This window comes from Eriocheir sinensis, chromosome 25 (assembly GCF_024679095.1).
Source record: "Eriocheir sinensis breed Jianghai 21 chromosome 25, ASM2467909v1, whole genome shotgun sequence".
NCBI lineage: Eukaryota > Metazoa > Arthropoda > Malacostraca > Decapoda > Varunidae > Eriocheir > Eriocheir sinensis.
This window is the reverse complement of record NC_066533.1, coordinates 7,551,579-7,567,187: the sequence shown is the minus strand read 5'-3', so window position 1 is coordinate 7,567,187 and position 15,609 is coordinate 7,551,579. Positions and strand designations below refer to the sequence as shown.

At 40.8% G+C, this 15,609-nt stretch overlaps 2 protein-coding genes across 14 annotated transcripts in view; both read left to right on the top strand.

Moving 5' to 3' along the window:
* LOC127003281 (cytoskeleton-associated protein 5-like) overlaps positions 1–11,125 on the top strand; it is a 72,650-nt gene extending 61,525 nt beyond the window's left edge. For 2 of the 3 annotated variants that reach the window (XM_050869740.1, XM_050869739.1), the window contains 10 exons: positions 247–429; positions 1,597–1,638; positions 1,972–2,074; positions 2,915–3,139; positions 3,653–3,840; positions 4,341–4,503; positions 4,997–5,170; positions 7,159–7,332; positions 7,688–7,871; positions 9,665–11,125. In XM_050869740.1, the coding sequence (XP_050725697.1) occupies positions 247–429; positions 1,597–1,638; positions 1,972–2,074; positions 2,915–3,139; positions 3,653–3,840; positions 4,341–4,503; positions 4,997–5,170; positions 7,159–7,332; positions 7,688–7,871; positions 9,665–9,906 (1,678 nt within the window). In that variant the 3' untranslated portion in view covers positions 9,907–11,125. The remainder of the gene's footprint in view (positions 1–246; positions 430–1,596; positions 1,639–1,971; positions 2,075–2,914; positions 3,140–3,652; positions 3,841–4,340; positions 4,504–4,996; positions 5,171–7,158; positions 7,333–7,687; positions 7,872–9,664) is intronic. The other variant, XM_050869741.1, reaches the window with a different exon arrangement.
* A 1,744-nt stretch (positions 11,126–12,869) lies between these two features.
* Positions 12,870–15,609, top strand: part of LOC127003278 (nuclear distribution protein nudE-like 1) — a 69,235-nt gene continuing 66,495 nt past the window's right edge. For all 11 annotated transcript variants that reach the window (XR_007757027.1, XR_007757026.1, XM_050869730.1 and 8 more), the window contains exon 1: positions 12,870–13,219. Coding sequence is in view for 9 of the 11 variants with exons in the window: in XM_050869730.1 (XP_050725687.1) it covers positions 13,134–13,219 (86 nt within the window). In the remaining 2 variants the exon portion in view is untranslated. The remainder of the gene's footprint in view (positions 13,220–15,609) is intronic.

Genomic DNA, 15,609 nt, shown 5'->3' with positions numbered 1-15,609 from the left:
TTAGTAACATAACTATTGTATTGAGTTTTTATTTAATGTCGCATTAGCTTATGTAGTGATCTTTTAGTGAAAATGAGAAGTCCTTTTTGTAGCATGTAGAGTTAAAAGTAATAAATAAATTAAATAATTGGATGCACATTGTCATCATATTTCTGGAATTTTTTTGAGAACGAGTCCACATCCAGCCCACAGTTGGTTTTTGGAACTTCAGTGCCCAATGTCTAATCCCAGCTGCCTGCTCTCCAGGTTTGGCCTCAAGACCCAGTTACCAAGCAACACCAATGTGCCCTTCAAGATCGACTATGGCCCCATTGAGAAGCTCCTGAGCAGCGACAGCGAGCCAGAGCCGGCCCCGTACAGTCTGGAAGAGATCCCCGACCTGGCCTCCATCCTAAACTACAAGCCTGTCCTGCCCACCCCGGCCTCCAGGTACTGTGGGGAAGCTTCTTTTAGTTGTGAAATATTCTGTTCACTGCTGCGCAATTCTTTATGAAAGGTTGCTTAAATCTACCGAGGGCTACCGGCTTACTTGTGATGTTTATGTTCAGATTATTAACACAGAGGATGCTCCTTTAAATGTCTGGTATTCCAAAATGTAGCATAAAGGGTAATTTGAGTTGATTGGCTCTCAGTGTTGGACTCCCATGAGCCTCCTCTGGGTCTTTGAGAGCAGCAAATAGCTTCCAACCCTTCACTGGGAACTCTTAACTATTATTTTCTGTGCAATTATCTGATCCACACATCCTCTCTGTTTTCTAAAGCCCCCGTGCTTATCACCTATGTTTTCATCAGTTATTTTCATCATTATCTTATATAAAACATTTTGTCGGCTTAGTGACTAGGCTTATTCCCCGATAGCTGTTACAGTCATCCATTCCCATCCCCTTTTCCTTTGTGTGGTGGCATAATGATGGCTTTTATCCAGTCTTGTGGCACCTTTCCCTGCCTCCATGCTTGATTGCAAATCCTCAGCATTCACACACAGTCTCCAAATTTCATCATTCCCACAATAAGACAATCAGTGCCAGGGGCCATACTTTTAATTTCTTTATTGCCTCCTCACCCTCACTAGTGGATATGACCATTCTTCATTTTTTTACTCCTGTACTACTGCTCTCCATCCCACACTCAACATCACAGATTTTAAATGCTTCTTCTATACTTTCTAATCACCACAAATCTTTCTTTTGCATTTATCACTTCTTTATCTCACCTGTTCACCTTACACTCTTTCCTTTACCCGATATCTTATATCCAACTACTTCAGGTGCTCTTATAAATCTCAGTCACCTCACCTATACCAGAATTGTGTTCTATTCTTTCTCCTGCTCCTCTCAGTGATAACTTCACCTTCTTTCTATAGATATGACTAATTAATGTCAGGCAGCCTAAATTGCCAGTTCCTTCTTACTTTCCTTCTTCCCATTAAATTCCCATTCATCCCTATTTCTGCTACTGCTGCAAAGTGGTCACAACTATTAAATGCTCCCCTCACAACCTTTGCATCCTGCTTCAACCACGGCTATGTAATCTATCCAGCTCCTCTCATTCCTCCTTGCCCATGTATACCTGTGGATCACCCTGTGCTGGAAGAAGGTGTTTGCCAAGAACAAACCTCTTTGCACAGTCATTCACAAGGTATTGCCCAATATCTTTTATTCTCCCAACACCCTACATCCCAGTGTAGATCAGTAGTCATGTTATTTATATGTAAGAGGTCAAAAAGTGGTTTGTAATGCTTGACTGCAGCATTGATGTGTTTTTAAGTTTGGTGCCTGCCTGAGAGCTTTCACTTTGTCTTACCACAATCACATTACTTGCTTTCTTGTGGTGTTACTATATATAAGTATTGATAATTTATTGGCAAGATGCACATGAAGGGTTTGCCATACCTTAATGGATATTCAGAGTGTGTTATGGGTTGAGTGGTTGCTCAAGATAGCTTTCACTAACTAGACTTTCCCCTGACAGACTCACCCGCCCTGGGTTCACCTCAGCGTGGTCAGCAACCTCAGCCTCCAACCTCCTGGAGAGTGAGGGAGCAGCGCAGGCCATCAACATGGTCATATCTCAGGTGAGGATGAGGAACATTACCTTTGATGTAACCGAAACTTTTTTTTTTTTTTTTTTTTTCTTTCTTTTTTTTTTTCCATGTCTCAAATGTAATCTTTCAGGCAAACAATAACTTATTTCTTGATTGTACTAAGAAAACATCAAGGCACTTAGACAATATCTATTTCTCAAATGAAGCTGGAGAACCTTCATGAATTTTTTTTTTTTTTTTTTTTTTTTTTTTTTTTTTTATACTAAAAGAAACCATAAAGGCACCTAGGTAGTATGTTATATTAGAAAGGAAAGATAATTGAATTACATGTATTGCTAAGCCTCCATTTCCATCTGTACCACGGGGTGAAGGATAGAAACCACAGACAAGAACATGGTGATGGCAGCAACCTACCCTGCACCATTGATAGGCAGGAATATCAATCACCACACATAAAACATTATCTAACCTCCATCTCCTACAACACAGGGGAGGAGATAGGAACTAGAGACAGGAACACAGTGATGACAACAACCCACCATGTGCCACCTATCAGCAGGAATACCCAACCATCACACTGACCAGGGGTGTTTAGTCAGAGTTAAAATCACATACTATTGGCCACTGTTGGAGTCAGTCAGTAAAAATATCTCCAACTCTGACTCCTTTACAATACATGTGGCTGGGTGTGGTGTGGCATGGCTTCATTTGCCTACTACTGTATTGCAGATGAGGGGAAGCAGGAGGGGGTGAAATCGGAGTCGGAGTCAACCTCAAAATTTCCTGGAGTTGGAGTCAAAAAATTTTACATCCCACTCCACAACCCTAACGCTAACTAAACTTTCACACTTGTCTACCATCAATCAACAGGTAGGGACCACAGATGCCAACACGGTCATCACGGCGCTCTCCCAGCTGGATGAGGTGCTGCAGTCTGAGGAGCGGTGTGGCCAGCTGGCGCCCCACGTGGACCAGCTGCTTATCATTGCCACCGTGCAATACCGTCTTGTCCTCAACACTAAGATGGCCAACCTCAATGTCAACAAAGAGGAGTGCATCAAGATCTACCGCTCCCTCACCAACTGCCTCATGATGGTGCGTGCTCTCAGTCATTGCCATTATTACCGTCACTATCATCAACTTCCTGACAATGATATATGTTTTTAATTATTTATTTTTTCATTATTGTTATTCCCATTGTCATCAACTGTCTAATGATTGTATGTCATCTCTTCTCATTATTACCATCACTATTAATGACTTCCTGAAAATTATGTGTTTCTTTCATCATCATGGTTGTCATTGTCCTCTACTGCCTATTGAGGATACATGTCTGTCATTAGCTTCATGATCATCAACCCATTTCCTATAGCCAGAGATGTCACACTATTACTTACAGTTTTCTTCACTTTTTACCTCCTTGGTCTCATTTCCATTTATTCTTCCTTTTTTATTTTTTATTTGTTTATTTATTTATTTTATTTATTTATTTATTTATTTATTTATTTATTTTTTTTTTTTCACCTTTTAAATGATATAGGTTTCAACTTTTCCTGCAATGCTTCCGAGAGTAACTCACACAGCCCCCCTTCACCTCCCCATTCCCAGGTGTTCAACAACAAGGTCCTGGGCACCAAGGCCACCCGGGATGTGCTGCGGGATGTAGTGCATGTCCTCATCCACATCATCCTGGACCACCGGCTCTCCCAGCTGGAGGACGGACCACAGATCATCCGGGCCATCAACGTGCTGGCAGTGCGCATCGTGGAGAAGGCACACTTTACCCATGTCTTCAGGTGTGTGTGTGTGTGTGTGTGTGTTTGTGTATCTTACCACCTCTTTGTTTTATTATTTGTACATCATTATTGAAGGCCAAGAATGTCAGTCCCTGGAGAATTCAGTTGGGTTCCAGAGGGGGTAACATCTATCTGTAAAAAGAAAAAGTAGATAAATGAATAAAATGTAATAGAAAAATAACTTCAATAAGAAACAATTTACTCCATCTTTGAACAACTGCAGGTTTTCAGCAATTGCAACACTATTAGGAAGAGAGTTCTATGATATCAAGCTGGGAGTTTAAAGACACCCCAAACCTTTTTTTAATAACCTTTTTGAATTCTCTAGAATCTTTCCTTTTGGGGAGTGACAGTTTTGCATTCCTTTTCCTTTGACCTTTGAGTCTGGTGGAAAAAAGAAAACATGAAAAAAACTGAAAAGGTATTGAAACCTTTTATGTTATGGATGACTGAGGATTCTTGGTGAGGTTTTCTATGCCATCCTTCCTCCCCTGCTGCAGTGCCCTCCTCAAGTTGCTGCATGAGAGTGTGAGCAGCGGCGGCGGTTGCAAGTTTACTGAGCTGGTCATGAAGTGCAACTGGAAGGCCATCCGCATCCTGCCCTCCCGCACCAACGACCTCGACCTGGACCAAATACTCCTCGACGTCCACAACTTCCTAGTGGTGAGCAGCGTTACCCTTCCCATGCATCACAGGTTCACTAGCCATTCTATGAAATCTTGCTTCCCCCTCCCTTGTGAGTTTCTATTTTTTGTCACTTTTACTTTCCTTTGGGACTAAATACTCAGTGATCTCCAAAATTTATCCTTTCAGTTTCCACAAAAGTTTATATTCACCATCTTAAGTGTGAAACTTTTCTGCTCAGTTCCACTTTTTTTCCCCCTCCAACTTTCCTTTCTTGACTTTAGGATTTACAGGAACCATTACTAAAAGTTTGATCACTTATATGGTCTTGATCTTCTCCTTATCTAAAATCTGTGTATGGCTCCTTCAATTGGTTATGACCCATCCCTTCTCTTTTTTTCTTTCTTTCCTCTGCCTCCCTCTCCCTTACATCCTGTTTCCCCTTGCCTCTACCCATCTTAACTATCATCTGTTTATAGGTAGGGCACAGACTGAGAAAGCATATCATTGTAATCTCACCCACTATCCGCAGGCCTACCCGGTCAGTACGTGGAGTGAACGGCCTTCAGACACACCCTTGCGCACAATCAAAACAGTCATCTACGCCCTGGGCAAGGCCTACGGGCACTCCATCTTCCAACACTTCTCCAAGATCGACAACGCACAGGGCTCGGAGCTACACAAGTACATTAACAAGTCCCTCAAGGTTGGTGCTGTGTTCTTTCTTGTTCTCTGCACAAGATTCCTTTAGGAGGTATTAGTAACACACACTTGATTTATTTCTGTAGTTATTCTTTACTTTTCCAATCGCTGAAATAAATTATTTTTGATGTAGTACAGTAAGTTATGTAGTGTGATAGATTAATCAACACTTTTTTCCCCAACTAATAATCCTGGAAGTGTATTGATAATCATTTGTGGAATTTAATAATTAACTTCTAAAATATAGCAATTGAGTGCATTAAAAAAATAAATGTATGGCTTATGCTTATGCAAACCAACACATTCTTCCATTAATCTACAGAGGGAGAAAACTTACACTATAGTCAGTTCACTTAAGCTAGATTCTTGGCGCCTAGGCAGGTTCGTAAGCTTGCAGCTGATTGGCTGCTCCGCTCTCCCGCTAACACTCATGTCGGACCACGTCTTGCATGCTCGAGTGAGACATGTTTCTTTATTATATGCCATAGCTCACCTCATATACGAGCTAGCCAGTTTTGGTTGACACCATCAGACTCAGCAGTGACTGGAGAATCAAGATGTATTGTAAAAACTCGACAAAACAAATAAGAAAATGTTTACGATAGTTGAACCATGAAGTAAAACATGTTATAAACATTTTTTTTACATCTTCACGGTTCAACTCATCGTAATACCATTTTCTTTTTTGTTTTGTCGAGTTTTTACAATACATCTTGATTCTCCAGTCACTGCTGAGTCTGATGGTGTCAACCAAAACTGGCTAGCTCGTATATGAGGTGAGCTATGGCATATAATAAAGAAGCATGTCTCACTCGAGCATGCAAGATGTGGTCCAACATGAGTGTTAGCAGGAGAGCGGAGCAGCCAAGAATCTAGCTTAGGTGAACAGACTATAGTAAGTGCTTAGCTGTATGTCATGTAGGGGAGGTTTCAATACTGACTATCAGTAAGAGTCAGCATACTCATGTTCAAGGATATCATGGAAATTTCACACTCAGTGCAATAATCTGCTTCATTTATTGTTATGTATGTAGGAACAATTCAGCTTTACTCATATTCAAATGTTTCACGCAGTCTCTTCAGTTGATTTGCAGTGTATGTTTGGTTTTCAATCTCTCATACCACCTTTGTACTAGGTCCCCCCCCTCAGCGTGTGAGCCTAAGTATGTAACACACCCACTCAACATTATACTTGCTCTGCTTCATAGAAGAGTCTCAGGAATTTTTGTTCTAGGAAATGAGATATGTTAGGATTGTAAACATAGACTGGCATGTTCATAACAAACCGTCAAGATTTTGTGATAGTTACTTCAAAGAACTATTAACATTCAGGGTGTGTTTTTAAAGTTTGCTTGATAAGATGAAATGTGAAACATTTTGAACCCTTAATTTTTGCTGACTCACTGCAAGAGTCATGCACCAGAAACACAATGCTGTGGGCATGATAATGAACTTGACTGAGTTTTCTTTCACAATCACATTGCATGCTGTTTCCTTATATAGGAAGACGTAAGTAGAAAACATGTACTTTTGTCCACAGATTTCTGGAACTCCATTTTTTCTAACTTATGACTAATGTTACATATTTTACATTTGCACTGATCATCATTATATACTTCATCCTTTTTTAGTCCAAATACAAAAGGCTCTTATAAATATAAAAATATATTGTCTACATAGAGATGTTTTTCAATATCTGAATTAATTCAGTTACTGTTGTTCAGTACAAAGTCAAGTGAACCAGTAATTACATTAGAGTGCTGTTGAATATCAACATTAAATCTTGGAGCCTTCTGGATTTCTTCTGGATTTTTCTCCCCTGTGAAATATTGTTGCTGTTATTTTTTACAATTTAACTAATTTTGTCGTTTTTGATATCCTGAAAAATTATTCAACGGAATCCACATCCTACTTAGGTGTGCTTATCAGATGCTGAGATAATTTCCTTGATGTGAGGGAGCTTTAGAGTATCAGCGTTATCCCCACCCACAGAAGCCCCGGGCTGAGGACGACCGCGGCGTTGGGGACAGCAACCGCCTGGCCGCTGCACAGTTGTCCAATGAGTCCGCCGATAGTCTCAAATCTCCCAAAAGACTCAGTAAATCTGAACACAATATTTTGTCTGAAATATTCAGAAAAATTGGTTCCAAGGAAAATACCAAAGAGGTAAGTTGAACATCTGAGCCTTACATAAAATTATTCCTAATGTGTCTGTTCAGAATTTTGTAAAAAAGAAATTATTATTTCATAACTCATGCAGCTGAATGGCTGTTAAGTAGATTATTAACAAGGTGAAGAGAATAATAGGTAATAAAAAAAAAAAAAAGTTCAGTGCCATGTCTCACGTTTAACATCAAATGTGATTAATATATTAAGAAAGGTTAGTTTTAGCTGAGGAGCATTATGTTGAAAGGTAATTTTATTTTATCTTTTGTTTAGCCTTTTATCTTTCTTTACTTCTTTAGATAAAACATTGATACATCTGATTTATAGTAACACATTCTCACTTTTTTCTCATCAGGGTCTGATTCAGCTTTATGACTTCAAGCAGAAACACCCAGATGCAGACATTGAACCATTCTTAAGAAAGTCTTCCCAGTTCTTCCAGAATTACATTGAGCGAGGATTGAAGAAAGTGGAGGCTGAGCGACAGTTGGAGGGAAAGACTTCTTCCAATCCAGCCTCAGAAAATGGGTCAAACTCAGGTAATGTATTTTGATTAATGGGTGATTGGTCTGTGTTGTAAACATTTAGGATGCTTGTGTGTGTGCAGGTGCAGCCAGAAATATCAAAGCACCTTACCCTAAACTCTTTGTGACTTGGTAGCCCCTTTCTGCTCGGCAAGTCACGTGTGGAGAGAGAGAGAGAGAGGAGTGAGGGATGAAGTGCTAGAGGAGGAAAGTGACTTGCTGCACACAGAAAGATGCTACAGAGTCATTAGTGGAGAGTAAGGTTGGTTGTTATGGTCTTCAGGCACACCAACATCACACTCTTGACTTGGTTCACTGTAGTTTGCATTGAAGTTATGTCACATGGAAGTATTGTTAAGACGTCATATGGGAAAAAATAAACTTGCACTAATTGTGTACCTCACCTTAATGCTATGTGCCCAAAACATTTACTGAGCCTTTTGACATCAAGACTAACACCTCAGTAGTTACAGTTTGTAGGGATATACTCTATTTATTCATTTTCATATATTTATTTATTTTTTCTAACACTAAAGTCCAGGCAAATAGTTAATTCCCCTGAAGCCAGATCTTTTGTGTCCAGGGCATGTTTGCCACTCTTTATGCACTCATCTATATAGTATTTGTCAGAAAGAAAATTGCTTCGGAGAAGATTTGAAGAGTCTTGAAAATGGTGTAATATCAAAATGAAGAATGTTTATCAAGCTTTATTTTAGCAGAAGTGTAAGTGGTATATGCTTCATCTCATTAGCTATTGTGCAAATTTAATAGCTTCATCCATTATTCTTATGCTGTTAATATATGCACAATGGCTCATGAAGTTTATGCCAGTTACAAATATTTCATTTTCTTACTTTAGTTCAATTTTTTTGTATTTTTTCCCTGATATGAGTACAGTATGGAAGAGTGCTTACAAAATCACAAACATATCCAAGCTTTTTTATTAAAAAAGGAATCAGAATTAAATTAGGGGGCAAGTATGTATAAAGTTCATCATCAAATATTTACAATACAAAGCTGCCTGCATAGCACACATTCCTTTTCTCTTGACTCATCAGAGAATATTGAGGCCACAATAGCATTTGAGAACTTATGTGCAAAGACAGTAGAGGAGCTCACTTGGCAGGACTGCAGTCAGCTCTCACCTCGGCTCGTCGCTGGCAGGCTGGGGTGTGTATGGGCAGCTAAATCTTCCTTCAGATACTCTTGGTGTCCTCATCCCTCACACTGACATGTGCAGACTTTTTCTGCTGGTGATGACGACCACACCGGAAATAAACAAACAAACGTCCAGCAGAATTATAGCTCACTGCTGGATGAAACATTTGCTGTAGATAGATTTTATCTCCTAGAATGCATCCTCTTTTTTTCCCATAAGACCCTTAGCAATATGAGTATAATATTTTCATCCATGTAAAGTACCTATTTTTTGTGTGTAAATACAGATTGTTGGTTTTTTTTTCCCATTGGTGTTCCTTGGTGTGTGGTGTAGCTAGTCCTAATAGTGTTCTTGTTATGCCATTGTTTTCATTTAGGGTCTTGATGACATGGAAAGGATTAGAATTAGTGCTTGCTGAGATAATATTCCTCAAATATGTTTAAACCATACAGAAGCTAAATCAGTTCCTGATTCATGAATTTTCTGGTCACTTGTAAAAACATAAATTAGAGCAAATGGAGTTCCAGAAGTAGTGTGTGATTTAGTTAAGTTGGCATGGATGATGCTCAGATGTAGGAAAGATTTGTGTGTGGTGTTACTTTGCAGCTGTCATGTATTGTACAACTGGATATTTCCATCTTTTTTTCAGGGCCTTTGGCTTCCATTCAAGTTCCTGACACCACCAATTTCAACATGAATGATCTTGTTGATCAGTTCAAGTCTCTTGCTGCCTATGCCGGGTTTGATAACAACTACATTGATTCTGCCGTTCAGAACATCTGCAGCACAGAGAAGGAAATGAAAGGGGACATTTCAGAGTACCTGAAGGGCATGTCCTCTGAGTTCCCTGTGGAGCAAGGTGTTGACCAGTACAGCTCACAGGACAAGTGAGTCCTGCTCCTCATCCTGCATCTTGCACAAAACTTGTGGATATGCTGGTTTTATTAAAATTGTTTTAAGGACAAAGAAAACCCTAAAAACACATTCTCAACATGGGCAGATTGTTCGCCAGTTAGGGGGGAGGGGGGAGCATTGTCAGCAAGAAGCAACAGTTTGACTGGAAGGAGAGAATGGTCTTGGGTGTGCCTCCTATTTTTACTGTTGGTAAATGTAGACCACTACGGTTAATCAGCTCAACAAGTATTATAGATGTACTCCTACTTTCCATATTACTCAACATTTTCAGTAATGTAGAGGAGACTGGTTCCAGCACAGGCATGTGTGGCTGTGGCTGAGGGTGGGAATTCATGGAGATGTGCCTGTGTGTGGGTGTGAGAGTTGCCTTGTAAGTTTGAGTGCCATGGATGGGTGGCAGCCGTGACCTGCTCTCCCCAACACCTCACCCCCACCAAGATGGCGTGGTTCCTTAGGACTCCAGTTGGCACCACGACCACCTCACTCAGGGGGAACCAGGCACAATGGTATGCCTGTGCTGGCACTGTATAGATCTCTGAGGGCACACCTTGTTACTGCCCTGCCCTGCAGCAGCAGCGACAGCATGGACATGCCCTCTCAGCCCATCACTTCCCATCACAACCTCGACAAGTATATTCGGTCAACGCCTCTCTTATACAGAACCTGTGATGTTTCCTCACTTAGCAGGGACTTAATTATTTATTCACCTTCATTCAAGCTGTCTTTCACCTCTCTTGGGGGGTATGGTGGGGGGCTTTCTCATCCCTCCCATCAGGTTTATTTTTATTTTATTACCATTGGTGCATTACTTCATCAACAAGTTATCAATGATTTCTTTTTAACCATTCCAAACACCTGGTTTGTAGTCCTGTCAATAAAAATTATAGAATCATCCCAAGCCTTCATTCTAGTGTTCTGTGCCTGCATTTTGCAGAACTTGCATTCATGTTCAGATTTTCCTGAACAAGCCTCCGACTCTTGTCTTGCCTCCTGTCCTATTACTAAGACTTTTAATTTTAGAAAGGAAACTTTTTTATTATTTCTGCCCAAAGAGAAACTGTAATTCTTTTTAATATCCAAAAACACCTGTGCACCCCATGTACATAATTGTGTTTAGTTAAATACAATTAACTTCTCAGTCTAAGCTTACATATTACTGTAAAGGATCTAATTAGTCAATAAAGTGTAGAGGAAGGTTTGTTCTCTGCTGTAAACCTCAGAGGAGTGCAGTGATCCCAGCTGCAACAGATGGAGTAGTCAGTTCCCTTAAAAAGACAAGCTGGGGGCATAGCCAAAGCTGGCCTTGGTGCTCATCTTCACATTTGCCCTTGAGAACCTGTTATCCCAAGACAGGGTCAGTGTGGCATCTGTGTTACCACAGTTACCTCCCCTAGGTTTCCCCAGGTACCCATTTATTGGACAGCCCAAAAGGGAGGATGAACGGTTGGGTGAAGTGCACACCGACTGTCCAGGCTGGAATTCAAACCCAGACCCGCAGATAAATAGCTTGGCACGATAGCTACTGCACCACAGTGTTAATACACCAACCAGCACCATGATTTTGTAAAGGAAGACTAGAAAGAACATGTCGGTCTTGATGTTTTTTGTATCAGTATTGCTAATTAGTGGATCAAGTTGACAACTCAATGATCATGGAATGCAGGTAATTGGTCATTGGTAGTATTTCCTATTGAATCCTACATCGCTTGCATAATAGTTTAAACTGTTTAATTATCATATGATATATCAAATAGACATTGAATTACATTCCTAGTATCTCCAGTAAACACATCCCATTCCTCAACATTATTCATGATTCTGGTGTGAAATTTTACAATAGTGGAGAAGCAGTAAAGTCCAGACTGAGATGGACATTACTTTTCTAGTATTGATCAGACCCACATTTTCCCCTTTCTCTTCCATATTCACAGTCTTAGGGAGGGCATAAAGAGTAATGCGCCGAGATAAAAACCATATACCAGTCCAGTTTGATGAGGCATCCGTGGAGGGGAGAACAGACAAGGGCGCAGGAAGGAAACTCAAATGGGTGTGGAGGGGTGAGAGGAAGAATGGATGGAAGAGGAGAGGAGCAAGGATAGGTGCACCAACCATTTCACCATGAGCCCTTCAGCAGAAATATTGATTAAATGGGATCGTGATGCAGGGCCTGAGTCAAGGGGAAAATCTCCTTGGGGAAAACTTCTGCTCCCCCTAAAAGTCGTCTTGTCACAGCTCGTGGTTGGCACAGTACGTATATATATTTATGAGTTGGTATATAGTTTTAAGAATACGCCTTTGTTGTTCTCATGTAGAGGTAATAATAATGTTACTGCCTCTTTATCACCATTTGCTGCCTATTCAGTGCGGGTATGTGTTAGTTAAGTCAGGCAAAAATGCATTGGCGCCATTCAGTAATTAAGAAAAACGGCCTCAGAACCCTGCTTTATTGTTCTAAGATATTGAAAGTTGCAATATTTCAACCTTATTCAATTCTTTATTCGTTTAACGTCCTGAGTCTCTGCATACGTCTGTAAATCATTTATTGGTGTTGAAATGCGTTGGCTCCCATTCAATAGTTAAAAAGAACGGCCTCAAAAAACACCCCTTCCTTGTTCTCAGTTATAAAAATTGGAAAATCTTAACACATTTTATTCTCTCTTTGCTCCTGAAACGTCTAGAGTGCCTGCATGTGTCTGAAAATCCTTTACTCATGTTGTAGTGCATTGGTCCACCTCCAGATTAGTAAAGAACGGTCTCAGAAACACTCCATCGCTTTTAGATATAAGCGTTGCAGTACTTCAACCTTATTTTATTCTTCCTTTGATCTCAACGTCTAGACTCTTGACCCTCTGCATGTGTCTGGAAATCCTTTATTGCTGTAGTGCCTTGGTCCCCCTGGCGGCGGGAAGAGTCAGCTGATCTGCGTCCGAGTGCGTCGTCTGCTGGCAGTCGACTGGCAGCTGTGGGAAGAGGTGGATGTACGTCACTCTCTCTCCCGATCCTGCCTGAATTTATACCCCCGTTACCGCTAGTGCTCGCCATGACCTCGGCCTGACGATGTGCAGACTGAAATGACCTCAGGGCGCGCGTGCTGAGGACTTACAGGAGGGGAAGTGCTGCGGGGAGGACAGTAAATCGAATTATTGGGTTGTCCCGCCCCTCACACCAGCTGACCTGACCCCTGACCCCGCCCCGCCGCCGCCATGAACGGGGACGCGGCGCCCAGCTTCACCTCGCCGCAGCAGGAGGCTGAGTACTGGCGGAAGAAGGCCATGGAGTACAAGCAGAGGTGAGGAGGCGGCTGGCTGGCTGGGGAATCGATAACCTAACTGTTCTTGCGCATCCAGAGCCTCGCGTGTTTGGGTGGCATTTAAATTTTAGACGCTCGGTATTTAGGTAACAAACTCCTATTACCTTCATTTCATTCCTCTTCGTCTTCTTCTTCTTCCTTTTCTTTGAGTATTCGGTTAGAAGATGTGTTTGTTTGTGTTGGTAATTCTTATTCGTCACAGTTTGTTTGGTTGGTATTTAAATTATCGACGCCCAGTATTTTAGCAACCTCCTATTTCCTTCCTCTTCTCTTTCCTTTTCTGGTTCTTCTTCCCCTTCATCATAGAGTGTCATGTTCAAGTATATGTTTGTTCGTGTAGGCAATTCTTATTCGTCACAGTTTGGTTGGTTGGTATTCAAATTATCGACCCCCAGTATTTAGCAACCTCTTATCTCCTTCCTCTTCTCTTTCTTTTTCTTCTTCCCCTTCCTTCTTCTCCCCCTTCTCCATAGAGTGTCATGTTCGAGTAAATGTTTGTTCTTGTTGGCAATTCTTATTCGTCACAGTTTGGTTGGTTGGTATTCAAATTATCGACCCCCAGTATTTAGCAACCTATTACCTTCCTTTTCTCCTTTTTCCCCTTCTAATAGTGTTCTGTTTTGGAGGTTTAATTTCATCCCTTAAGTCTTTGTTTCGTGTTTGTTATTGTGTTGGTGATTCTTATTCCTCGCTGGGTGTGTTTGGGTGCTGGTATTTAAATTTGAGAGGCCCTCCTGTTGATGCTAGATTCCACTACATAAATATTATTATTCCCTTTCCTATTGGCGTACGATTATAGTGTTTCACCATCTCGTTGTTGCTTTTATTTCATCGTTTATGTGTAAGGATTATTGTTATATTCTGCATTGTCAGTTTGCTTGGATGGCATTTAAATATACACAAGATGGGCTGTATCAACAAACATGAATATCCTCCTTTCCTCTCTTTTCGTGTGATCGTTTTCAGTTCACTTCCCTCCAAGTTCTTTTATCGTGTATTTGTGAGCTTCATCCACTACTACGAACTCTTCTCAGCCTCCTTGCACTACTAACCAAGCGGATGCCAAGTGGTTTTAAATTTGTATTCCCTGACTTGGCTTCCCGTTGTGTTGTGCCTTGGTTTCTCATGCTCCGATGCCCCGAAAGAGTCGTTGGTTGTCTTCAGAGCGACGAAAAGGTTGTGTTATTGTGTTCCCAGGCTTACTTGGAGGCTTTCTGTTAACGTTCGCGTGGGAGGGAAACGGTTAGGGGCCTGTTGAACGTTGGCTTTAGGAGAGGGGGAGGGAGGGAAAGGAGGAGGAGGAGAGGCCGCAGGTGTGAGGATGTGTATTGCCAAAAGCTAAAGGGAAAGGACTGCCGAGAGGAAAAAAACATTAAAGGGGAAAGATAGGTGAATTATATAACATGTAACCGTGATAAAGATGATAAAGGAGGCGTATAATGTAAAGTTTAAGGGTGTGAGTGTAAATTATCAAGAGAAAAGCCAATAGGAAGGACATATTGCCGATAGAAAAGCTAAGAGGGAAAGATAGGGGAATTATATAATATCTAATCGTGATAAAGGTGTAAAGGAGGCATATAATGTGAAGTCTAAGGCTATGGGTATTAGCTGTCAAGATAAAAATTAAAGGGGAAGGACTGCCGAGAGAAAAACGGAAGGGGGAAGGAAAGGGGAATATTATAACATCTAACTGTAGTAAAGATAATAAAAGAGGCGTATATTGTGAAGTTTAAGGTTGTGGGCGTTCCGTAACCTTCAGTCTTGCGTCATTTTTTATGGTACTGTTTTAGCGGTTGTGTTTTTGCTGCTGTTGCATCGACTATCCCGCCTTTTCTGTTCTTTATTTCCTCTTAATTAAGTTACAGGTAGATTAGAGTCGGGATTTTATAGCATTTTTGTAGTTTATATTTTGCTGCCGACACTTCCACTATTATCGCATTTTATTTTATTTATTCATTCATTCATTTTATTTCTTGTTATCGGAAGGATTAAAGTGAAGCTAGAAGCGATATATGATAACAGTACCTTCGCATATCAGTAAGTTCTGCACGGAAGGAAGGAATGTTAGTGCAATGTGTAACTGTAAAACGATGTATGTTATAATTACTTTCGCAATTAAAAGCCAGTCCATAAATATTTGTGGTCGAAGGCATATGACATCCAGCTTTGCCGTAGAGAGAGAGAGAGAGAGAGAGAGAGAGAGAGAGAGAGAGAGGAGGGGGTGGGTATCATCATTATTAGGGTTCAAAGAGTCATTAGATGTTTTGTGCAGCGATAGTAATGTGTACATTTTGATTGGATAAATAATTGCTTACGTGCCGTAAAAAAAAATGTGTGACTTGAATTGCTTGTAAACACGCGAATTTTTT